A 26,185-nucleotide genomic window follows, 5' to 3' on the forward strand; every position below is an offset into this window, starting at 1 on the left:
GTAACATAGAAATACTCTATTTGGATAGCTTCTCAAAGACAAATCTCTAAGAACTTGAATCAGTTATGTGGCATTTATAAATGATCTAATATTCATTTCATGTACACAAATATATTTTGCCCAAAAACAAAAGGTTAATTGTAATACCCAAGCCCCCGTTTCTAAGTCGGTCGCCATGAAAACAAAGATATAGAACATTCCGTCGCGGAATCATAACATAACAATAATGAAAGTCAACTAAATGACAAACCAATACACCATGGAGCTCATAAGAAATCATAAACCAAACTAATGAAGAATAAATTGAATAACAAACTTTGGAGCATACATCAATTGATAAATGACTCCGAAAGAAAATACCACGAATATAAGAAAGAAGTTCAAACAACTACCTAATCTTGAAAGGAAAAGCTACGAAAGAAAACTCTGAGCTGACGAACTGAGATCAAACTGGTGGCACTCCCCGGTCTCTATCACCTGAAAAATAGTAGGTTGGGTCAGAAACCAACTAGTAGATTTTCAATTACCTAATAGATCAATCCAACAACAAAACAAAGTATCGAACAGAAGAAAAACAATAACATAGTCAAAAGTTCTACCACTTTCGAGCAAATACAACTAAAGCCAACCTGTTATACGGTTGAGAAGTGAATCATACAATACAACTTCCCTTTTAAAGAGTTATAACCAATTTTGAGGTCCACGAGATAGCTTCACTTGTCATCCGTGTTTGCATCGACTTAAACCTCTCAATAGACAAGGGATACCTCCCAAAAAGGGAATCCGTGCAACACGAGCACTTTACATATGAGCAGGACGCTCGCCAACCTCTAAATGGTAAATTACTTTTCAAACTAGAAGTATGTGGTCCACAAGAATGAACTTGTATTTGCATCTATCATCCTGTCGAGCCAACCACCGATTAATTATGGATTACAACTGTCAATCCATATTAGGACTCAAGATCCTGGTCCACTGGGTTGTCCAATATCACATTGACAAACTCGTGTTTGCATCGACCCACGTGCCGAGCCAACCAGTCTTAGTTCAATTCATTAACAGAACTCAAGACCATGGTACACTAAGTTATCCAATAACACACTCAATAACTAGTGTTTGCAATCGATCTATATGTCGAGCTAACCATTCTTAGTTTCGACTAGTCTATGCCTTCCAGGTTAACAACCTAAAGCAATATAATACACACAAATATTCATAACATTTATGCTCCAATGCACAGACATATCATCTCATATAACCAAACGAGTCAGACATGATAAGTATCGGTCATAATATCACTATAACCTATTACAATGAGTTTACTTTCATAAGTATGTTTAGAGATGCAAAATACTACATCATATGCCTCAAGCATCAATTGTCAACATCAATAACATAAACAAAAGTAGTCTTAGCGTCTAGGCTGCTATTCGGGTCTATTTACACTCTATTTGTATAACCCTAATAGCCTAGGTTGTTGTCTGGGTGTGTATATACTCCATTAATATAATTATAATGGTCTAGAGTTACTGCAGTGTTGTTGGAAATCGTTTATAATCATAATAGGTGTTTATTGTATCACTAGTTGGGTCTAAGTTGATGATATAACCTGGCAGACATTGACAGTTTAAAGATATTATAGTTCTAACTATTCAAAACTAGGTCTGAAGCTGAAGAGGGCTATGTAAACCCTAGAAAAGAAGAAACCTACCTGATATGGAGCACAAAGAAAAAGAAAACCAATTCCCTAGCAAAGCCCTTTGACTTTCCCCCTTCTTCTTCACTTTCTCTTGCTATACCTTCACTTTATCTTTCAAGAAACTCCCCCACTCTAATTCGACTGCAGCAACAAGAAAAAAAAAAGCAAAGAAAAAAGTTGGGAAGGGTTAAAGGTTTTTAAAGAGTTATACAGGTTCTGCTATTTGCACCCTTAGTTTTTTATAATAACACCCCTCTAAAGTGATGGCGCTACATTAATTCTTAAATGACTCATATGACATGACCAACTCGCCCGGTTGGTCCTTACCTTTGTCAAGTTTTACCACTTGCCCTTCTTTTTTACGTAACAATTTGATTTCTAGTTCGATTGTTTGTTCTCTTTCCTATCATACCTTCAATTAGTAGATATGTTTATTACATTTGACATTCTATCCTTTCAATTTATTCCAATTTTTCTATCTTTTAACTATTACTCACAGTTTTCCCTTTCTCCCTCCTTTTTTCGTTTTTTTGCTTCTCGAGGCCTTATTCTTCTATTTTTCTTTTTCTTCGATTCTTCTTCTTCTTGCTCATCTCTATACCAATGAAAAGTGAACAAATAAAAATATTTGTTTGTTCAAAAGACGAGAAACAAATGTCACATTGGATTCATAATTTTGGAACTGTTGAAATTTTTACCATGTAGAAGAAGAAACGTCCCAATAAGTTCATCATTATTCGTGTTTCTAAAGATTTTGTGCTCCCTTTTCTTTTAGGCCGCGACTTTGGGGAATAAAGAAAAATCTCTGGGGCATAAAGAATTAGTCAACAAAAATTGATTTAGAGGGCATATTATTCTTTTAATCCAAAAATTGACTTGATCAAACATTGCCCCCTATTCTTCATCTTCTCTCTCCCTCTATCTCGCTCTCTCGTCCTTTCTTCTGTCCTCTCTCTCACTATCTCTTTCGCTCTCACTGACTATCTTTTTTTATTCTCACTCTAGATCTCTCTCTCTTTCATTGTAGATCACTCTCACCCCTCTTGTTGTAGACATATATCTCTGTAGATTAGTTTCTCTTCTTCTTTTTCTGTCTCGCAGTCTTTATCTCTTTCTCGATGTTTCTATCTCACTCTCTCTCTCTCTCTTGCGGTAGATATAGATCTCTATGTGGAGATCACAGAGTTCGTGACCACGAAATGCTTTGTGGCCACGAAATGGTCAGTGCCACAAAATATTTTGTGCCAACGAAATCCTCGAAGGTTTTCGCCGAAAACCCTCCTTGAGGTCCGGTTTTGGCGAAGGGAACATTTTCTTTTGCCGGAACAGTGTATATGTATGAGAGAGAAAAAAAATAATGGGAGATCGATCAAGAAACAATAAGAGATTGAGATAGAAACAGTGAGAGATCGAGAGACATAAATAGGGAAAGCAATGGAGAGAGATGGAGCAATAGAGAGAGATAGTGAGAGAGACAGTGAGAGAGATGAGAGAGAAGATGAGGCAATGGTAGTCAAAATGGTGGTGTGGGAAGTTGTGGTGGTGATGGTGATAGAGAAGATGAAGATTAGAGGCTAATGTTTGATCGAGTTAATTTTTGGATTAAAAAATAATATTTTCCCGAGAATGTACAGAAAACACATGGTTCCCTACAAGGCGGAGCCAAGGTGGGGCGATCCCTGGCTGCAGCCAGGTTTCAATTCTAAGAACTTATAAACCTACACGAACTATATTACAGAACTGACTCTCAGCCCGGGTGGTAGTATCTACGCCCCACGCACCCCACGCATCTTTTTTGACCCCTTCTTTTGGGTAAGTTAAATTTTATTCTTTTGGTAGGTTCCATACTATGTTGTAGTTCTTTGTCCTCAAATTACCAATGATCACGTAAATTAATTTTAATGGATGTGAAGTCTTTTTAAGTGTTTCACATTTGAACTATTATCGATAATTTCACGTAGATATTATTTCTCTAATGAGAATTTACGGAATCACTTGATTTAATTTGGAAAGTTAAGTTACACATAAGAAAAATGATAGAAAACAATTGTATTAGGCAAAACATTACTTTTGAAATACAACTTATTAATGCATCTGAGAGTAAAAAAGAAATTTCTCTAAGTAATTTTAGGCTAGTCCGAGTTAGTTTGAAATCCTGGCTCCGCCCTTGGTTCCTTAAAGAATTTATTCCGCGGAGATTGTTCTTTATGTCCCAAAGCCGCGGTCTTTTTTTAAGAGTCCGTCCTTCCTCAGATTCATATTTCCTTAACCAAACATATCATTTGATATATTGTCTTTTCCATATTATAGAGGAGTCGTTCGGTTTAATCAAACACTTTTTAATGTCACCTGCAAAATTGAGACCCTATTTTAGCGTTTTCAATTATTGGTTGGTGGGTCCACCAGCCTTTGGTGCAACGGTTGAACACCCCTCTTAAGCCCATGAGATCGTGAGATCGAGTCTCAGTGGAAGCAATTTGTCATCAAGATTTATCCCATATAATTTAGACTATATATTAAGTAAATAATGTAACCATTTGTCGGGTTTTAGGCCTCTTTCATGTGTTGGGTTTTAGACCTCTTTTATTCACGGTTTGAATTAGGCGGTTATCGTGCTTATCACATCTTCGTATGTATCGTTGCCTTGTAACGATTAATGTAAAACGTATTCGAATTCTCAGAAGAATAAAAAAATATTGGTTGGTGGGGAACTTTTTTTTTGACAGATGTGACCAAGAACAATAGGGATATCAAAAACAACAAGGGTGCCCCTAACTTAAAAAAAGAAAAAGAAAAACAAGAGTGCCTCTAAAGGGGTCCGTTTGTTTTGCTCTTAGCCTATCATCTCTTCGCATTCTCCATGGACTTCAGACTGCACTGCCCTAATTCACAGGGCGCTAAGAGAGTGAGAGGCCCATAAATAAACACCCAAACAACAATAACAACTAAATACTAATGGAATAAGTACCCTAGGGATAGTGGTGGTAATAGTAATGATGATGCTCTTTCTTTTTCTTCTTGAGTTAGAGATGTAGACATGATAGGAATACTCAAAGATTAGGTCTTGTGTCATTAATTAATCATGAAAAGCTTGCAGGCTTATTACTTATCTCTCCTATTTAACAAATTTAATTCTTTAAATCTTATTCCCACTTTTCTTTAATGAAAGATAAGAATTAAAGAAAATTATACACCTTTGTTTGTTGAGAAAATGACATTAGAAATCTAGTATTAACTTCCATCCACCCATCAAATTGAAAACGATAGGAAATTCTCAAATTCATAAAGGAACCCTTAAGGAAAGAGAAAAACAAGGGAAAGCATATTCTCTTTTGATCACTTAAAAAGAAAGGTGATTTAAAATTTAAGGTGCTAAGAGAGTAGGTATATTATTCATTGTGGAAGAATGTCAAGAAAGTCTCATCTTAATGTGACGTCTCTTTTTATATCGCCCCGCACTTATAGTATCTTTCTCTTCACTTTCCGTTGTGTGTGCATCTTCAAGATATGTGTACAAAATTTACAAATAAGTTATAGGAATTTTTCGTCTACATGAGATTTTTTCATTGTCTAATAAAAAAAAATTACAATATTTACGAACCAGACAAAAATTTACGAATCATACAAAAATAAATATTTAAAATTTTCTTTCAATTGTTTCACACCTAGAGTCAATTTTTTTTTTGTTGAAAGAAAATACATATATGTAGAGAAACTACCTGAGGTTTGTTTAGAGACACCACTTTGTTCTAGAATGTTAATAGCATTCATGCATGCTTGTCTACGTGTATATTATATAGTATATATATAATGTTATTGTAGGGCACTTTTTTTTTTTGTTGAACTTTATTGGGAGATTTGCTGTTTGGACTCCCTTTCCTATAATTGACTTGCTGTTTGGACTCCCTTTTTCCAGTGTTGTACTTTGGACTCCCTTTTGACGGAATAACTCGGGAATATTTCATCTCTAAAGTTATACTTTAAATAATTCCCAATTTACCCTTATATAATGAATATAGCACTTTGGACTCCTTAGTTTACTTAATTAATCTTTTTCTTCTATCTTTAACCATCTACTTCCTCACAAAACCTTAATCACCCAATTATCTTTCTTCTTGAGAGGGAGTAAACATATTGTTATAATAAGGACACCTTCTTTCTAGATAGAGAAAAAAAAGTGTAACCATGCTATTGTTAAAATCATCCATGAATCAATCACTCTGTTTCCTTCAAAATTGATTGATTCTTACAACAAATCACCAATTAAAATTTATTAATTCTGATATGAATGAGTTTCGAATTGTTGCTTAATAGCTCGTCAGCGATGCCATCAAGCTTGGAGGCCACGGTTTCGTCACCACTTTCCTTCGATATGGTTCGCTTATTTCTCTGTTATATAGGATCCACGATCCTCTCTCTCTCTAGATGACAAGATCATTCTCTCTCTAACATCTTTGATTCATAACAGGAACCTCTTATGATTCTGATATATATCTTCTTTAACTTGCCAAGTAAGTTAATTGATGAGGACCTTACTGATCTATTATATGAATCAATTTGTTACTTAGATCTATGTATGGATTTCATTGAGACGAATTTGTTACGGGTCTTATATAATTCCTGTGATGAAGATCGGCTCTTGGGAGTAAGAAATTAGAGTCATGTACAGAAGAAGTGTCCTAATTAATTTAGGATTTAAAAATGATAAATTGACACCAAAGATACTGGATGATTTGAGCAAATAAAGTCATTTGACCTAATTTGAAGTTTCACAAAGGCTAAATGGGCAATTGGTGTTTATTGATGAGCTATTTTCAGATAGGACCTTCATGGTCACACACAGGATGTCGGATCCCCCTTTCTCTCTCTAATGCTTCAAAAAGGACCTTTAATGGTGATGGCACCTGAAAGTTAACCCGTGCGTTTAGTTAAGTTGTGGGTTATCAAGAGTTAGGTTAAGTAGAGGGTAAAATAGTACTTTTCTCTCTTAAAAAGTTATATTTAACTTCTTTTTCAAAAAAGGGAGTCCAAAGTGCAACACTGGAAAAAAGGAGTCCAAACAGCAAGTCAATTATATGAAAGGGGGTCCAAACAGCAAATCTCCCAACTTTATTGTAGGGCACTTGATATACTTTCTTCCACAAAAGAGACTTTATTAGAATCTATCTTTGATTTCCTGTAGTCTTTGATTTTGACTTGTTTCTAATTTTATATGGCCTCAGACAATTGAGAAAAAAGTTTTAAAATGTCCATGCACGGGTGATTTTAGTTGTTTTCATTGCCTGAATTGATATTTCCTTATCCTAGAAGAACTTAGATAAATCAAATACATGGACACATATGTATGTGGAGAAAACCTAAGAGCATCTCCAAACGTTGGAGCTTTAGTACTCCGTAAAATTTTGTATTCCATTACATAACTACTCACGTAAAATTATTTAGTACTTCAGTAAGTCTCTACTTCCAGATTCACCTCCGTCTACACCTCCATACCCACCTCCGTATCCACCACTTCCGTATCTACCAATTTAATGTCCACCACCTTCATACTCACCACTTCCGTATCGACCACCTTTATGTTCTCTTCCATACCCACCACTTCCATATCCACTTTCAAATTGGGATAAAAAAGGGTTATTTCCCTAATGGCCCCCTACTTTGTGACCAGCTTCCTGCCTAGCCCCCTACTTTACAAGAAATGCCCATATGGCCCCCTTCCGTTATAACACCGTTACTCTCTCTCTCTTCCATTTCTTTTCTCTCTCCTCCAACATGTTTTCTCTCTCTGCCACCTCGTTAAAACCTGCCAACTCATCATCTTCTCCGGGAAGGTCGCCGGCCGACCAATTTCCGGCCGGCGACCTTTAAACTTAAAAAAAAAAAAAAAAAAATTTCACCTCCCTCTCTCTCTCTCTCTAAAACTCCGGCGAAGGGGGTTACCCTTCGCCGGAGGACCTCTAAGGTCTGCCCGAGCAGACCTTGATCTGCTCGAGCAGACCCTTCCAGATCTGCTCGGGCAGACCTTCATGGTCTGTTCCGGCAGACCTTAAAGGTCCTCCGGCGAAGGGTAACCCCCTTCGCCAGAGTTTTAGAGAGAGAGAGAGGGAGGTGAAAAAAAAATTTTTTTTTTTTTTTTTTAAGTTTAAAGGTCGCCGGCCGGAAATTGGTCGGCCGGCGACCTTCCCGGAGAAGATGATGAGTTGGCAGGTTTTAACGAGGTGGCAGAGAGAGAAAACATGTTGGAGGAGAGAGAAAAGAAATGGAAGAGAGAGAGTAACGGTGTTATAACGGAAGGGGGCCATATGGGCATTTCTTGTAAAGTAGGGGGCTAGGCAGGAAGCTGGTCACAAAGTAGGGGGCCATTAGGGAAATAACCCTAAAATTTATGAAGATCCTCCCGCTCCAGTATATTTTCTCATAATTACTTGTTTTTGTTTTCGAAAACACTCACATTCTTCTGGGTCTATTGTGGTCTTATTTATTATCTAATTTTGTATTTTGTTAAGTGATTTATTTTTATTAATGAAATTTTAATTATGATAGTTTTTAATTATACCATTAATTAAATAGTATTATTAGTTTGTTAGGATACAAAAATAATAGGACATAAGTGTCAATTTATAAAACATACTAATGACTCGTATATAAACTTTATGGAAACCAAAGACAAAAAATATATTATGTCCCATCAATTCTTTAATCCAGAGATGTGAATAGTGAGGCTTCAAATTTGAAGTGTCACTATTAACAAATCTCTATATTGTATAGTAATGGAGCTTCCTTTGGACCTTGAAAAACTCTACATAGGGAGATCTAGAGCACCTTTGGAGATGCTCTAAGTTGCGTAAGATTGGTGGCACCAATTTGTTCGGTAGTACTAATGTCATTTTGGGAGAATGATTTTTCAAAAGAAAAAAACCGTTCATACAAGGTTTTTGAAAAGAAAAAAAAAATCAGAAGAACAATTTTTGAAAAATCTGTCAATAAAATGATTTTTCAAAAAAATAAAAGTAGGGAAAAATGGTTTTTGGAAAACTTATTTCTTCAATTTTTTTAAGACTCATTTTAAGAAAAATTCAATAATTATAAACGATAAGATTCGTTATTCAACAAACCAAAAAAATCATTTAGACTAGTGAATTTGTAGACTCATAAATCCGAATGACTTGTGAATCCGTAGAATTATGAACCTGAATGGTTCATGAATTCATGATTCCTTGATCCAAACACACAATTAACATTTTAGTTGATCACACTAAACCGTGTAAACTAACAAAACAATGGTGTGATGAAATAAATTTGGTTAAAATTAATAGCATCATTAATGGGTAAAATTGCAATGGATATTATACAATAATAAAATAATCTAGTTCAAAATTTAGAATAAACATTGCTAAAAATTCTGGCGCCTTTAGTTGTAGTCAATGGATAATCTAAAAGTATAAAAAGTTTTCAACATCTCTAAGTGGATGTCAAATTGGAATCAGTCACTAACTGATAATGACAAAAGAACTAAAATTTGAAGTCACAACCTAATGCAGTAATGCTTCTAAATACTTAAGTGGTAAAATATGCATTTATTACCATTGAAATTAAAGCAAGGGGGTAGTAAGGGACTAATAAGACCAGTAGAAAATACCAACTCAAGACAACTCACCAACTTGTAATTAATAATGAAACAAAATTAAAAAAAAGAATGCTCATTAGTTGGGTTCCTTCCTTAAATACTAACTATCTATAGTATCAATATAAGTAAGTTCTATCTCTGTAAAATTAAGTGCACTTGTTCTTTCCACTTCAACTCTTTTCTCCAAGAAAAGGAAATGTTACCAACTATAGTGTACAATATATTTATATCAAAATAATTAAATTAAATTCGAATTCATTAGCTAGGTAGATTGGAGAAATATGGGCTCATTTCAAAACTACAGCACCGAGGCTCATCAAACCAGCTCTTAATAATGTAAGATTAGAAGGATAGGAGAGACGTCGGTCTGGCTAAGACCTATAAAACGTAAACATGCATTTATATACATATAATATGGTGATTGAGACCGGTTTGAATGTAAATGACCAATATTCGAAGACACGAGAACTGTGTTATATTCCCCTTTTGCGGCTATGGGTATCAAGTGTAGTTCTTAATGAGCACATCTCAAATCAAAACAACACAATAAAGTCCTTGTCATTGAAATTTTCTTCTATTTAGAGTTTTCTTTCGGAGGCGTGTACGTTGATAGCACAATGCCACAATCTATACTTTTAATTTCAACCATAACTTTTTCCGAGAAAACTATTTGATGAAAATAAAATGAAGCTCCATTAGATTCTAAAGGATCAAACTCTAGGTAACACTTAAGTGGAACACAAGCAATTCTTTGGTTGTTATTACATATTTCAATAATTTTAATCTTAATTTAACTTATAATAGTCAAAAACATAAAATAAAATATTTGTGGATATGTTCAATTAATTATTTTATAATAAGCATACACCATAAATCTATATGGAGTATATAATAATATATAGTCCCATGATATATGCAATTGTTTATGGTTGAACCCATGTCACCAACAGTTGCATAAATAAATAAAAGTTCATTTCATAGAGAAAAAGAAAAAAGGAAAATCTCCCTACTCTTATTAGCAAAATATTTAGAATAAATTACAACCACCTTTGAGTTATGGTAGACCAAAAAAAAGTAAGGAAAAAAAAAAAGAGTATTAAAAAAAAGTAAAATCTAATTTAAAAAAAGAAAAAGAAGGTGGGGCACCACTTTTGGTGGGTTTGATTCATCTCACTTAGACATTGAAAAGTGAATTGGTACTTGTGAAATATGGATTGAATCGGATGATTGACTCGGTTTCGAATCAGTGAGTTGACTCATTGAATGTTGTCGGTAGGTGCGAGTTGCCAAGCTGAAGTAGTAATGAGAGGGCGAGTGTGCCAACCAAGCATGAGACATCCATTATTCTCTTCAACTCTATACCCATCCCCACCAGCAAACAAAGCTAATAACATACTTGCCTGTTTAAAAGCGTTTGAACCGAGGTGAACCGGTGTAAAATCGGCCGATTCCATTCTCCCTCTCCACTGACTCAATGTTTCGTGTCTTTCAACTCGATCAACTCCTTCACAAGCAACCACGTTGCAGATCTGACGGCCCAAATACATTTCAGACATTAATTGATCTTCACTATTAGGGGCCGGTGAAGTACTACATCCTTCTAACGAGTCAAAAAGAGTTGAGTAATAATGAAGTGACTCAGTAAACCGATCCATAAAAACTGGTCCATTATGATTTGCTTCTTGTTCAACAATCGTGATGATTTTAGGGTTCATCTCTTTGATTGAAGATAATACTTTCTCAATCGCTCCAGATCGATTGAGTAATCGATGAAATTCGAAAACTGAATTAACAGCAAGAACTTCGATTTCACTGGGACGAATTTCTAACATAGATGCATCAAGATCGGCTAAACTATTTGTAACAAACCCTTTGAATTCAAATTTGACATTAATTGTTTCTGCTAATTGAGCTAATTTGAGTCCAACTTGCTGTAAAGTATCTGTATTATCTGATTGAGGAGGACCGACTCCTGTTAATCGGAAAGTCGGTGGACCTCCAGGACGTAAAGCTAGGGCTTGCATCAAAGCCGGCCATTGCATACCTTGTTTCAGACTGAAATCAATAACATGAACTCGATTTTTACCTGCAAAAGCTTCTAAGATTGCTTGATTTGCTGTAAAATGAGCGAATTTAAGATAGGGACAAGTTTCATAGAAGTGCATCTCTAAGATTTCTGAGAAAGACGAGTCGAGTGATTCTTGAGGATATAAACCGTAAATTCGACGAGCTAGGGCTTCGGCGAAGTAAGTTGCTACTTTTCTCATAGCGCCGGCCTGAGATCCGGCGAGTAAATTGATCTGGTTGACGAGTTGACTCGCTAGTGTGAGATTTTGTTGTTGAATAGCTTCAGCACAAGCCATTAAAGTGTGAACAAGTCGGATACCTGTATCTTGTGAATCGATAAGAACAACAGGACGAGTTGATTCGGTTTGAAGAGTTGATGAAGATCCAACTCCACCATTTATTTCCACAGTAGATGAACAAGAAGCTGATAATCCACCTGATCTAGGTGAAGTTTTCAACCTTTTCTTCTCTGGTTCACAAATTGCTCCGCCTGGAATTGCTCTTAAATAATCATCCAAACTCTGTTCTTCTTCTTCTTCTTCTGCTACATAGATCTGATTTCTTGAATTTGTGAAAGATCCGGTAGGGATTATAGTGGATTCGGCTGGTGGAAGAAGAATAGGATCGTCGAGTAATTGAGGTTGAATTAAAGGTAAATCAAAATTAGAACAAGGATTAAGTTCAGAAAGCATGGATTGAAGCCAAGTAGCAAGATCAGAAGGATTATAGTGAACAGTATCTGATGAAAGATGAGAAAGAAGAGCATCTTCTTGAGCATTTCCCATAACCATCTCTAGTTGTTCTAATTTCTGAGCTACTTCCGCCATATCTGATGATCTTACTTTGTAACCTAAACCAGCTAATAACTCATCTACACCTCCATCTTGTTGTGGTTCTTCCCACATCTTACCTTTCCCTGTATCTAACATCGAATACAATCCTCCGTCACCACCACCACCACCGGCGCTACTACCACCTACTCCTCCGCCGCCACCTCTTCCACTACTACTACTACTCTCTTCATGTTCTCTCTTCATCTTTCCTTTCTCTCACTCACTTTCTCTCTCTAGCTTTCTCTCCCCCAACCCTCACAGAAATACAGAGAAGAGTCAGATTACTCGATAGGTGGAGAATCTGAACATCCTGACCCTGGGGCCTGGGCCGGTTGGATTGGGCTGGGCCTCCATACTTTCTCTCTCTAATTTCTCTTTCTCTCTGGCTTTATTCAGCTCTCAGGCATAACAACAGCCTCTCGTGATGGGCGCGTCCTCCTATGAGAACCCACCGAGAGATGGAAGTAGATAGGATTATTTTACGAAAAGCCCCCTACTTTGTGACCGGCTTCGTGCGAAGCTTCCCTATTTTATCAAAAATATCCAAAAGGCCCTTTTTTTTCGTTACAGTTAAATGTCTGTTATTCTCTCTCCTCCATCTCATCACCTCTCTCTGCCACGTTATCACGCCACATCATCATCTACTCCGATAGGGTCGCCGACCGGTCAAAAGTTCCGACGACCGGCGATGACTTCATACTTGAAAAAAATCTATCTCTCTCTTAAAAAAACCCTTCGCCACAGATCTTCTAGATCTGGAGAACCAGACCTCCCGCGACGGGAAACCCTTCGCTGGAGTGTTTAGAGAGAGAGGGGAGAAAGAATTTTTTTTAATTATTTTTTTAAGTATGAAGGTCGTCGGCAGGTCGTCGGAATTTTTGACTGGTCGGCGACACTATCAGAGAAGATGATGATGTGCCGTGATAGATGACGTGGCAGAGAGGTGACGAGATGGAGGAGAGAGAATAACAGACATTTAATCGTAACGAAAAAAAAGGGCCTTTTAGATATTTTTGATAAAATAGGGAGCTTCGCATGAAGCTGGTCAAAAAGTAGGGGGTCTTTCGAGAAATAACCCAAATAGATAAGGAAGAAATGTCCTAATCCCAAAGAAGATTTATGGATTTAGGGTCCACAGGTATTGGCTCAACTGGTTAAAAACCCAAAGATAATTAAAATTGGGATGCAGGTCCAAATAGGAGATATTACTTCTCTTCTCTTACTATTACCTCAATTTTCTCCCATCAAAACTCATGGTTTCTATCGATCGGGTGAGTTTGAGGTGGCCATGGGGAAAATAGGTTTGGCCATGTTGCAGGTTAGGCCCAACCAACCCGGACTCGAGCCGTGCTGAGCTGCGGGTCAGACCGAGCAACTAGAGCTCAAAGATCTTTGAAGAGCCTCTTATTTTCGGAACAACTCGTGCAGTCCGCTGTGACCAGATCTCTCGTGTGTCAGGACCTAAAATTATCTTTCAAGCACATAATAAGTTTGCTTTGGCAGTCCCAAAATTCTGCTCGGCAGATAAAATGTGTTTCGACACCATAGAGTAAGTGCCCCTTGGGCAATAAAAAGTTGAAGCTTCATTGCAACTTGGGCGCTCATAGCAATAACATGGGACGTTTTGGAACTTCCTCTAACAAATTTAGTGTTGTTACCATTATGTTGTATTTCATCTCCATCTTCGACTTTTTCCATTTTCATAAACCATTATGGTGCGCTCTGGTTTTTGGGTGGCAGATGTAATGTCACACCATTGTCACATTTCCTAACGACCTTACTTCTCCCTTAATATTTTTATAGCTATTCCAAAAATTTTCTTACCCGGTCTTACATTATTTTTTTAATTTTCAGTGATTGTAAGAGGTCTAAATTAAAGTTGAGTAAGGAAACCAAAATTTATAAACCATGTACCACTCTAACCTACACTCTTTTCGCCTGATAAATATGACGCCTACATGCCACCATCACGTTTCTTTACAATCGTACATACCTTTTTATATTTTCAATACTTTCCAAAGTTCTCTTAAAAGTTATGTTCTTGTATTTTGTTCTATTTTTTGTATTCGCACATTTTAAAAGGTCCAAATTAAAGTTTAGCAAGGCATCAAATTCTCAACTACGTTACTCATTGTTAACTTAAAGTTATTATGTTCACTACTATTTATATGTAGTGGCTGAATACTTGTTTTGTAACCTGTAATTCCTATGTTCGAACAGAAATGAAATTCATAAGTTCTAGATCTTGGGGTAACTTAAAAAGAGTCTGGGCCTCCTCGCACCGCACCGTTTCTAAAAAAATTCAAATTACTCAATATATATAGTTTTTTTTCGAAGTGTACAAACCTTAAAATTTATTGATCTTAAAACTAATCTATTTTTTCTCAAACAATTTTATCTTAGGAAACACTAGTTTATACGTATATTTAAAGATGGGTTAAGTATGATAGAAATGTCAGTATAGTTTGGAATTTAGCACTTTGAATCAAGTTCCATGTTACTCATAACTAAATTCGCCCTGATAACAAAAAAAGGAAAACTAAATTCGCCCTAAAACATATGATCTTTGTCATTTTTTCTCTCTAAACGACGTCATTCCATTAGAATTCACGTGGATCTGGTTTAGAATTAATCTGCCTTCTGTTACACTATATGACAAAATCTAAGTTCATGAACATTGTTTTTATGTTACTCCATAATTTTTATTATTTATTGTCATACAATATTTCTTTTGTTCTTTTACTTTGTTAATTTTCACTTTTAAGTTGTAATTTTATTTTTTCTTTTCTTGAATTTTCACTTTGTTAAGTGTTAACATGACACATATTGTTACTATTGCAATGACTGACATTGATACATGGCAAGGATGACTGACATTGAACGAGATAGGGGGTTGTAAGTTGTAACTTGTAAGGCAACCGTTGTGCATTGCTCAAAACCAAGAGGTCAAAACCAACCCTTGTTTATCAATGTAACTATAGATATAAACAAAGTAAGGGTTAATTACAAGAATTTTGATCTCATTTTTATTCTTCTTATTTTTTTCAAGAGCACGACCATACCATCACTATTGGACCATAATTGATAAGGTTTGACCAAATCAAGAAGTCAATGAATTAATCTGAGTAGCACGTGTCAGCTTCAATCGCACATACGAAGATTGAACCTTTGTTAGAGTTAACAGAGGGGTGGATTCGACTGAGTTCTACCACCCAAACCCTAATCTAACAAGAGAGATTGTAAAGTCGATACGAGTCTCATAAATACCTTCAATTCTGACAAAGCATAAAGGCAAACAGATAGCTGGTGAGTAAAATCAACACCTTCCTAATTAGAGCCGGTACTGACATAGATCTGACAACGATCAGTGATTCTTGCCTTAACGGTCATGCCACGTAAGTAGTGAATAGGAGTACCAAGACACACATCAACACATCAAACTTTTCCATCGGTAGGAACATCTCGAAATTGGACCATTATCTTCCTCTAATATCATCTTCTATGTTGTAGTTTGTATGAGTGTTTTAATGGTGGAAATTATGAAAAACGAAGAAAGTTCAAATTCTTATTATGATCTAAACAAAATGATAGAGACAAAAGAATCTCACACTAAAAAGATATAGAAACATTTCATAATCTCAGTTTCAAGTTTTTTTTTCCAAAGAAAGTGGCATATTAGTTGGAAAAGGAAAAAAAATATTCAAGAAAGTAATCTATAGAAGGTACTGCTCCGGAAGGTACTTAGGTTCTTTGACACGAAGCTGTCTACGGGTAAGAGAACAAATCGGTGAATACACATTGATATATTGTCAATCGTTGACGATGGACAACCTCCTATAGGTAAACAACCATATCGACTTGTGGCGTCCGACCTTTGACGGTGAATATCTATGGCTTGTTTTTCTAGTTTTCCCAAGCTATATACGCTATCGCTTATCAAGTATCCTACTCACTTAGATTTATTCGGTGCATTTTTTAAAAATCTGAACTGTATCAGTCGACTACACTGTCAATGGCAAATATAGACATTTTTTGGTTTTCTATATATGATCAAAGTTATATATATATACAAGTAAATTAGAAAAACATTTACTTCGATATGAATGAAAAGTTTACACTGTTTTCTATTCACTTCCACTTTTATTTTATTTTATTTTATTTTATGTTTTTCACATTGCTCTTGATTTTCAGGATGAATGCCGACTAATAAAAAAAAAAATGAAATCGGAGGCATATTTCCTATTTGGTTCAGATGGAGTCCGTAACCTGTATTACTTACGAAAAACCGAGAGTTACATACTACTCTATGTTTTTTTATTAGTAACATGAGTAGTGACGTCTAAACATCAAAGTCATATGCATCATTCTGATTTTATTCAAATAGCATTGGTTATCGTCTTACCTACTAAAAACCAAGAGATACGTTTATAAACTTTTATCTCAATTTTTCGTTCGTAAGATGAATACAGACGATTAAACATTCATTTTTTTGATTTAGTTCAAATGGTATCCATAATTGTCTTATCGACAAAATATTTTGGACAACATGTGTGTGTATATGAAAAGTGAGTGAACGAGAGTGAAACGGGTCGAGATGGTGAGTGCGTATAACCGTGAGTATAGCAAGTGAAAACGGTGGGCCGTGGGAATATGTAATATTTTCCAAACACTAGAAAGAGAATTCTCTTCTAGAGAGAGAATTCTAGTTGAGCAAAATGTCGATAGCAAAGCTTCAAACAGCTGCATTTGCGCTTTCATCTACACTGAGAAATCTTAACGTTCATGACCTCACCTTCTTTACTTGCAGCAGGAGATTTCATGGCCGCTCAAGATATCTCAGTGCAAGGATGGCTACTTCAGTTTCAACCCCTCTTCAAATCTGCGTGAAAGAATCTACCACCACTCCTGGAAAGCTCGGTGACTGTAAGAATACATCAACTCTTTCTCTCTCTAGATTCTTCTTTGTTGCATTTGCAATTGAATTTTTTGATTGTAGAATAGTGAATTCCAATACCCTAGACTATAATTCTGTCCTTGAAGACCATATTAATCTCTTCTAGTTCCCCTCAATCACCCATCCCGAATGGTCTTTCAAAGATCATGTCCTCTGCCAGCAATCTTTACGCTTCTTCCTTCCATTTGCTCTAGTATTCACCGCGAAACCCTCCAATTGATTTGAGGATGAAGCACGAAGAAGTAACATTCCCCCTCTTATATTGAGGTTATTTTAGATGAAATTATTACAGGCTAACTCACTTCCATTTTACTTTTTCAGGCCCTTTCACACAAAGAGTTTTGCTGACTCTTGAGGAAAAACATCTCCTTTATGAAATGAAGTTTATAGATTTCGCTAACAAACCAGAATGGTACTTCTTAATCTATAAACATGATTGTCCAGGTCTCCCTCACAGTCATTTACTATTTACTTATTTCTTAACTTTATGATTGCATATAGGTTCTTGAAACTTAGTCCAGAAGGTAAAGTTCCGCTTATTAAACTCGAGGAGAATTGGATTGCGGATTCAGATGTTATTACTCAGTCCTTGGAGGAGAAGTATCCTGATCCTCCTTTGGCCACACCACCTGAGAAGGCTTCCGTGTATGTTCTCCTATCTTTAGTAATATTTGTGAGCAATCCCTTACAACTTGAGGTCTATGTAGTTGGGACCGCCTGGTGCACCTGAGTAACTTGTGGATTGGTTCAGGTCTGGGTAGACAAAGCCAACCCTCGAGTCCAGGACTTACCACTTAAGAGAGAGAGAGAGAGAGAGAGAGAGAGAGAGAGAGAGAGAGAGAGAGAGAGACAGAGAGAGAGAGAGAGAGAGAGAGAGAGATCTCGAGAGAGACGGTTGTCTCATACTCTCATGTAGATGGTTGTTGTAGAACAATTGTCGTAATAGCTCTGCAGCTATTTGTATAATTTATATATTGTGTATGTGTAAAAATGTAGTTTGAATAGTGACCAATCCCACACTGAACCCGTCGCTAGCTCGAGGTGTACGTAAATGAGAGTCCAATAACAGAGCAATTACCATGATCGTTAATAAATTGAAAACTTGAAAAGTGCGGAATGTATTAAAAGGCAATAGGGTACTGAGTAATTTTATTAACTGATGTAATCATAGATGATATGTATCTTTTCCAAAGCATAATTTAGTTATTGAAGGCCTATTAGTGGAGCAATATAGTGTCAACCTAACATTCTAGGGCCTCAAGGAACCCCAACTATTCAAACCTATCAAGTCAAAACATATAAAATAAAATCGTTTATACATCACCCAGGAGGGTAATTTGTAATCTTTTTCATTTAGCATATCTCCCTTCGCCATAAAAGACTAGTTATGAAGCTCTACAATTTATTTAAAGGGCATACTGAAGAGTGGGTAAGAAAAACATTGTAGTCAATATGTTAGTACCAGATGCAAAATCTGAGCGGTCATTCATAGCACGAATCGTACCATTCTTAAATTCTTTTTGTATTCTCCTAAGTTTAATAGAGCAACTGAAAAAACAGGGAAATTGAGATATAATTATAGAATGATGTACTGAACTTGGAGATTGCAGAACAAATTTTTGGGTCAGTGGAGAACATAAAGGATGAAAGGTAAATGCCATGAAGAGGAACTATCTCACCTATGGTTACGTATAATCTTCCGCTCTTTTATGACATGGGTCTCTTAGAATCCCATTGAAGAACAATTAATGTTTATTATTTGGTTAGATCGGTACTTTTAATTTGTAAGGTTGACTAAGAGCTTCAATTAAATTGTTGAAAGTAGAAATTTCTATCGGAAAGTTGTATTGACGCATAAACTGTGAATTCCTTAATGGATTTAATATGTTCACATGGACCACTATTATTCTGAATGCTCGTCAGCTGTTGTATGTGTTGAAATAAAAAATATATGAACAAGCCTAAAATCCTCTTCTAGAAATCTCTCGGTGTGCTCTCCCCATAAGCTCAGGGCAGTTAAATATATAATGTGTATGTTTTCAATACGCAGTGGGTCAAAGATCTTTTCTGCATTCATTGCTTTTCTTAGAAGCAAAGGTGAAAGTGATGGAATAGAACAAGCATTACTCAGGGAATTAACTTCCTTCAACAATCACATTAGAGAAAATGTGAGCATGTTTAAAGATTCTTTCTTTGTCATAGAAGATGAGTCTTTCATAGTTTTGGAAAACCATTTCTGTAACACTTTTATACAGGTTTATGCTTCCCTACTTTAAGATAATTCATAAGCGTAATGGATCGCTTTGATTTTTAGTTAATTCAGACATCTAAAGCTAGTGGCATAAGATGCACGTAGTCTATAATCTTTGGGCTTTCGTATAATGAACTGTTTTTTGTCCACACAAAACAATGTGCAGCGTTAGTATCTTGAACTTTCTATACTTCAATGTCTTTTTGGTTTCTCACACAGGGTCCTTTTGTGAACGGAGATAAGATTTCTGCGGCAGACTTGGCTCTTGCACCGAAACTTTACCATTTAGAGATTGCTCTGGGTCATTACAATAATTGGTCAGTTCCAGCTTCACTTCCTTACGTGAAATCTTATATGAAGGTATGTAACATGTTCACGTGTTTATGTCATAACACTGATTTTGGAATTATTATTTCTTCAACTTTCTAATAGAAACTAGAAAAAGAAAAATTAGAAATTAAAATCTTATAGTGAAAAAGAAAAAGTCACATACAATGCAATTGGTTCATTAGCTACGACATGGTACTAGATTAGTGGAACCTAGACTTCATACTTGGACCACCCTAGGGTTCTCCACCTGGCCAATCTAAGCGCCAAATCCACCCAAAAGCTGATATGCTATGGTGTAACCTAGGTCTAGAGGGTCTTCCTAACCAATGTGGGACTAAGTGCCTTGTATAGTTGCACATGAAACTTCCATTTCCCATCCTCCACCATGGTACTATTTAATTTAACATCCATCTTAGTACCAGGCATATTGTCCTTGATTTAGGCATTGGCCTAGCATGACATGATTTAAGGTTTTTCTTTGACATGGACTTCTCCTAGACCACCCCAAGCTTCTCCATGTGACCGATTTAGGCACCAAACACACCCAAATGGCCTAGCCAATATGTAACACAGGGGTGTCATTTTATAACCTGGGTCTGGAGGGTTTTTCTAAACAATGTGGAAGAAGTGCCTTCCACATGAAATTCCGTTTCTCACCACAAACTAAGTTTGATTTACTCACAAATATATGTTCTTACTGTTTCAAATTTGTGATGTTTTAGAGAATATTTTCCATGGAGTCGTTCATAAAAACACGAGCTCAACCAGAGGATGTTATTGCAGGATGGCGTCCGAAAGTAATGTGGTAATTCAAAAATTTCTTATACAGGAATATCATTCTCTTCTCCATCTTTCTTATATGTGTACAAATCCACGCATTCTTTCCTTTTCTCGGTAGATACAGGCAGTTTACATGTATTTTATTTCATTATCTTCTCGATTAGATCTACCAGTTCAGTTCCTACTATCTGTAGTGTAGAGGAAATCGAAGTAGGCCTTATAAATATAATATGAAAGCTAGTAACTATTATACCTTGTTTCGAATAGAGATGATCTCCAAAATGGGTCAATATAATATTTTACTCTGTTGATAATTAATCTTCTGGATCTTGTTGTGTCCATTTCAAGATGACCTAAACAAATCAAGATTGGTACAGAACTCGTGAAATGAATAAAAACAGACCAGACCAAGAATGAAGTCGTTGATCTTGAAGAAACACGCTTTTTGTCAAAGAAACCAGAGTGAAGCGAATAATTTCAGAGTTGATGCTAAATCCATCTATTTTTCCACAATAAAATCATTAGAGATGGATAGTGGCGGACCCGACAATCTTTTTGTGGAGGCACTTTTTTTTTTTTGATGAAAGTAGGCATATAGAATTTATTAAATCAAAATATTGTCTTTATCCGTAGCCAATTGACTTGGGGATATTAGGAATCTCCCGACTTTGAATTATGTTCTGATTAAGAGCGAACTTAGCTAATACGTGAGCAACTTCATTAATCTTAGGCGGAGAATATTTAAATTGTATATTTAAATTGTACATTCTCAAATATTGCAATTTTCGATACTATAGTCCTGATCCTCCACGGAGGGTCTTCTTCGGATCTTGAACAAGCTTTAGCCACAACCATTACATCTCCTTCGACAATACAGTTCCAACTATGTAATGGTTTCGCTCGAGCAATGGCTATTTTAGCCGCCATTGCTTCGGCTACTAATGCGTTTGAAACTGTGATCATCTCTGTGCAGGTTGCAACAAAGTTTCCCTCGGAGTCTCTACAAATGACTGCAATCGCCGCGACCCTGAGAACTACTCTACATATGAAGCTCATCTCTAATAATTTTTGAATCTGGTCCTTGAGCTCTCGCAGTTCTATCAGAGCCATTCTGTAAGGAGGTCGAGCTATAGGCTTAGTACCCGGTTCCAACTGAATGCAAAAGTCAACCGCTCTGCGTGGTGGCAACCCTGGTACATCTCTGAACACCAAGTGGTACTCACTAACCACATCAATACTATCAAGTCCTTTACTCACTACCGGATGCCTAGCTCTACGTTACTCAAGTTAACTTCTCTCATCTAACTAGTGAATGCTGACACTGTAAACACTTCTTATCCTGGAAGAGAAAATATGACTGTTTTGGCATAACAGTCCACAAGTGCATGAGGCAAGCCAATCCATGCCTAAAATCACATCATACCGCACCAACTGAAGCACATAAAGGTCTGCAAAGAAATCTCCCACCCAAATTAATAATACATCCCTTATAGATGTGGTCTATCACAATGAAACCACCCCAAGCAGAAGACACTGAAAAAGATCTCCACATCGATCTAGTTCTATGGGTAACTAACGAACAAAAGAATCAGAAATAAATGTGCCCATGACACCAGGATCAAATGAAATTTTACCCCTTCTAGTATGAACAAGGAATATACTTACCACCACATCAGTCGGTGCTTGATCATCTGTAGGAACAATAGCGTGCAAATGTGGTTGTTGCCCACGTCCCTGTGGTCTGCCCTGTGGATTTTGTTCACGATAACGCCCCTGATTTTCTGTCTGAGCTCTATTCTTCCTAGCACAATCAACAGACCTGTGCCCTACTTCCTGACAAGTATAACAAGCCCCTCTAAATGGTCTCTGTCCGACACTCTCAACATTAGCTACTGGAGGTTGTCTATCTGTAATCCCACTGCCATATCTCTGCTGCCTACCTCGATCCGAGGCCTCTTACCATCCCGCTTATAGTCGTTGTTAAAAAAAAAGTGAAGCTTTTAATACTCTTTAAGCCATCAGTGTCAGTTATCGATTATCTCCATGTAAAAGAACTCAACCGACTCACCCCAAAATTTGTTATCCTGTTGTGTTTTGTGAAAAAAGACAGTATCAGAAGCAAGAGTTGGAAAGAGAAACAAAAACAAAGAAATTAATTGTGTCGGAAATAATTTTCTTTTGATAATTCCCTCGAGAGAAAAGAGATGATTCGTCAGGAATTATGTTAGGGAGGAAAAGATGATTGAAGTTAACATGGCGGAGTAAAAGAGATGATCCAGCTTCCGAGGAGATAACAAGCGCTTCAATTGGTAACTCATAAATATTCACCTTTTAAGGTAGGGAAATATACATAATTGGAACACAAGTTTTATTTTTAAACCTCACATTGTTTGCAAGAAAAACTTAGAAAGTTCCGATATACAATATTTTTCTTGTGAAACGCGTGTAAGCCATTTTCTTGAAATTCGCTTCGGGCCTCAAAAATCTCAGGTCCGGCCCTGCATAAAAAAAACTCCATCCTGGATTAATGCTTAATTCAAATGTTCTAACAACACTACTCTCTACCAGTTTAAAATGCGAATAAGAAACAACATTTAACAATCCCAAGCTACAAGTCCTGCTGATCTAAAAGTGTCAATCAGAAAAGAAATAAATAAGCTTTTCACCTACCCAAATGCATCAGGCTCGCCTTGGAAATAAGATTTTTATTTTTTCGTTCCTTTGAGAAACGAGGCCTTTGGAAATTAGCCAGCTAGCAATATCTTCTGCCATGTTGACCACATCTCACAAATTTACTGAAACAACTTTCTTAAGCGATCGGTGTAAAGAGACACTCATTTATTTGTCAGCTCCAAAACAAGTGCATGCCCGAAATCTGCAACAAAGATTTATAGAAAAATGTTGAAAATACAAGTTTTGACAGGAAAAATTAAGCTTATTAGACCTAGAAACAATGGCGCTCAAGATGCTAGACATTAATTTGATCATGAACCGGTGACTTGAAAAACTAAGAGAAAAAATACCTTCGATGGGCTCGTAATAATAACCAAGCATCTCACGGGTTGTTCCCCTCCCTCCGTAATTAGGATTTCACATTCTGAATTGGGGGAAAAAGAAACTTAAGACAATTATATGCGGATTTCCATATGTTCTACAATTCAACGACATAGAAACAAGGCATAAACTATGATTGGGATGAATGAATAACTAGAATATATTCCTATAACTACCTATTTATCGAGACTAATAGCTTTCGGACTATCTGCCTCAGCCTGGCGAAGAGCGCTAATAGTTCTACTATTGACCTCTCGGGTCTTTAAAGTGCATCTAGCCCATTCGACCAATATGTGCCCTTATCAAAAACTTATGTCAAACTGTCCAACCCAATCTTTTGAACCCCAATATATTTTTTAGAGTTTCAATCTAACATATATAACTTGGTTATACATATAACACGTCTTATTGCACACTTTGGCTCTGAGTTGCACAAGTGAACGTTACTTTCTTAAAAATTAGAATGTCTTGTCTAACTATGTCTTAAGTTTATTTTTTATGCATTTATATTTTGATATTTGGTAACGTTTTTTTATTCTTTTTCGTAAAATCTACGTTATAATAAAAGAGTTTCTTAACATGATAAATACTATAGGTACTATATATTAACAAAAAAGTGGAGAAATTTAATTAGTATAAAAAGTCTTCTTGGTGGATTAAAATGAATAACTGTATAAATGTGCTACACAATTTAATCGTACAGATATATGTTTTCCTACTCAGTACACTAGTTTAACTATTCCGAGTGTTTTTGATAAGTTGAGGAAGATATACTTAGTTAAAAGTTTAAATAGAAGATTTATATATTCTGAGCTTAAGATAAATAAATTCATGAATACTTAGTTATCTATGTTCTAAACTTTCGTTCATTTCCATTTTTCATTATGTATTTTTTTTGTTAGTTTCTTAATCTTATTCTTTTTTATTCTGAAAGTTTATGTGTGTTCATAGATTAGAAGATATAATCTAAAATAAAGAACACAACAGTTAAAAGGGTTCGGCCAGAGGATCCCGACCTACATCTGCGGAGAAAGTCATTAATGGTTGTATCATATTATCTCCACAATCCTGGGATTGATTGGTTACAACTCGATAGACTCAATGTAACTCAATAATAAAATACATAGAGGTCACTTGTATTTATAAAGTGACTTAGATATCTCAGTTTCCTAGGACTCCATCAAGGCTAAGTAAAATATAACTAAATAACATACTAAATCTTTGTATATATTAGACGGTTGATATTTGATATCTTCGGATTTCGATCCTTATATTGTAATACTCCCCCTCAAGTTGGAATGCGTAACTTGTAAAATATCCAACTTGAAACTTGTAGTTGGGAAAAGATGAATGTTGCTCGCGTACGACCAGATTTAAAGCTTGAAGTTGAAATTGCTTATTAATTGATGAGTTCGTTAAAAATCAATAAATTTTCGTTAATTTACGTTTATTAGTCGTTAATTTGATAAAACTAATGGAGTTAATTGAGTTTTTCAAAAGTATCCCGAAGATGTGAAGAACTTAATAATTATAAGAAGTTAATGCGAGCTGGTACCTAACTAAGAGAATAAATTCGGTTCAACTCAAGTTAGTTCGGGGCGTATTGCAATATATGTAGTAAATAAGGGCTGGACATGAAGTGTTGGAACTAGCAGGGAGCTTTGATAAAGGAACAAACAAAATTTGGAAATTCCTCCCCGTAGGTCGATCAAGCATGAGTAACTTTTTTATTTTAATAATTAGTAATTGAAGTCAGGCTGTTTAGCTAACTTTTTCGTCACTATCTCGTTAGTACGAAATTTTTCTATTTAAAACCTACAATTTTTCTACCCAATATACAAGAATGTCGTAACTGAACTCGTGCAAATTTTAGTCACCCACATCGATCTCTTCGACATGCATATATAGACCATGTCTTCCTCATCTTTCCCTCCTCTAGTATCTTATCATACCCCTCCTGCAAATAAATTGCATCATCTTCTCGTCTTTATCGAAATATTTTGTGCCCACTTTATTAAACTTGGGAACCCATCAACGTTACAGTTTCCACTAAGATGGATAAAGAGACTTACAAGATCACAAACAACGCTACATTGACCAAGTACATGTGTACATGTAGTTCTTACAACCCCATGCATAAACGATCAAAACCTATAGCTGTGAAATGAAGTTACATACCACGGTAAATCAAGTTTGACTTTGGTTTTTGAGTTCTTTCTCTCTAAAGAAGTCAGTGTAGTTTCTCTCTCTAAAAAAAAGCTTTCTGAATTAGATTCTCGAGATAATTCTCAACTAAGAGAATGATTATGGGAGTTTGAATACATAGGTGACCTACAACATCCCATAAAGTTAGAAATTTCTAGCTAGATTTGATTAAAAGGTGGATTTTAAAAGGTATTTGGTTTACTAGAGCTGGTTACTTTTAGATTTTGATTACTTACGTGATTAAAACTACATTTAAACTAGGTAAAATTAAGCATCGTGATGAAGAAGCTTGATTTTAAAGATAGCCTTATCAAATTCACTTAAAATGTAAGTGAATTATAAAGTTACTGTACGCTCCTTAAAAATGTTATAAAAAAGAAACTGA

General features: G+C 36.0%; 2 protein-coding genes across 3 annotated transcripts; one reads left to right on the forward strand and one right to left on the reverse strand.

Moving 5' to 3' along the window:
• Positions 1-10,318: 10,318 nt before the first annotated feature.
• Positions 10,319-12,662, reverse strand: LOC147566338 (DELLA protein GAI-like). Its single transcript, XM_086652841.1, has one exon. The coding sequence runs from the start codon at positions 12,428-12,430 to the stop codon at positions 10,583-10,585; it is 1,848 nt and encodes a 615-aa protein (XP_086508967.1). The 5' UTR covers positions 12,431-12,662; the 3' UTR covers positions 10,319-10,582.
• A 4,198-nt stretch (positions 12,663-16,860) lies between these two features.
• LOC147566339 (glutathione S-transferase DHAR3, chloroplastic-like) lies at positions 16,861-21,940 on the forward strand. Of its 2 annotated transcripts, none has more exons than XM_086652842.1 (7): positions 16,861-17,149; positions 17,502-17,592; positions 17,682-17,825; positions 19,231-19,348; positions 19,651-19,791; positions 20,484-20,566; positions 21,515-21,940. In XM_086652842.1, the coding sequence occupies exons 1-7, from the start codon at positions 16,942-16,944 to the stop codon at positions 21,549-21,551; spliced, it is 822 nt and encodes a 273-aa protein (XP_086508968.1). In that variant the 5' UTR covers positions 16,861-16,941; the 3' UTR covers positions 21,552-21,940. The 2 variants fall into 2 exon arrangements, with proteins under 2 accessions (XP_086508968.1, XP_086508969.1); XM_086652843.1 differs by lacking the exon at positions 21,515-21,940 and adding an exon at positions 20,909-21,315.
• Positions 21,941-26,185: the final 4,245 nt, after the last annotated feature.

Source organism: Eschscholzia californica, unplaced genomic scaffold (genome assembly GCF_041429995.1).
Source record: "Eschscholzia californica isolate CP2 unplaced genomic scaffold, dmEscCali1.0.p SCAF_1, whole genome shotgun sequence".
NCBI classification, from domain to species: Eukaryota; Viridiplantae; Streptophyta; class Magnoliopsida; order Ranunculales; family Papaveraceae; genus Eschscholzia; species Eschscholzia californica.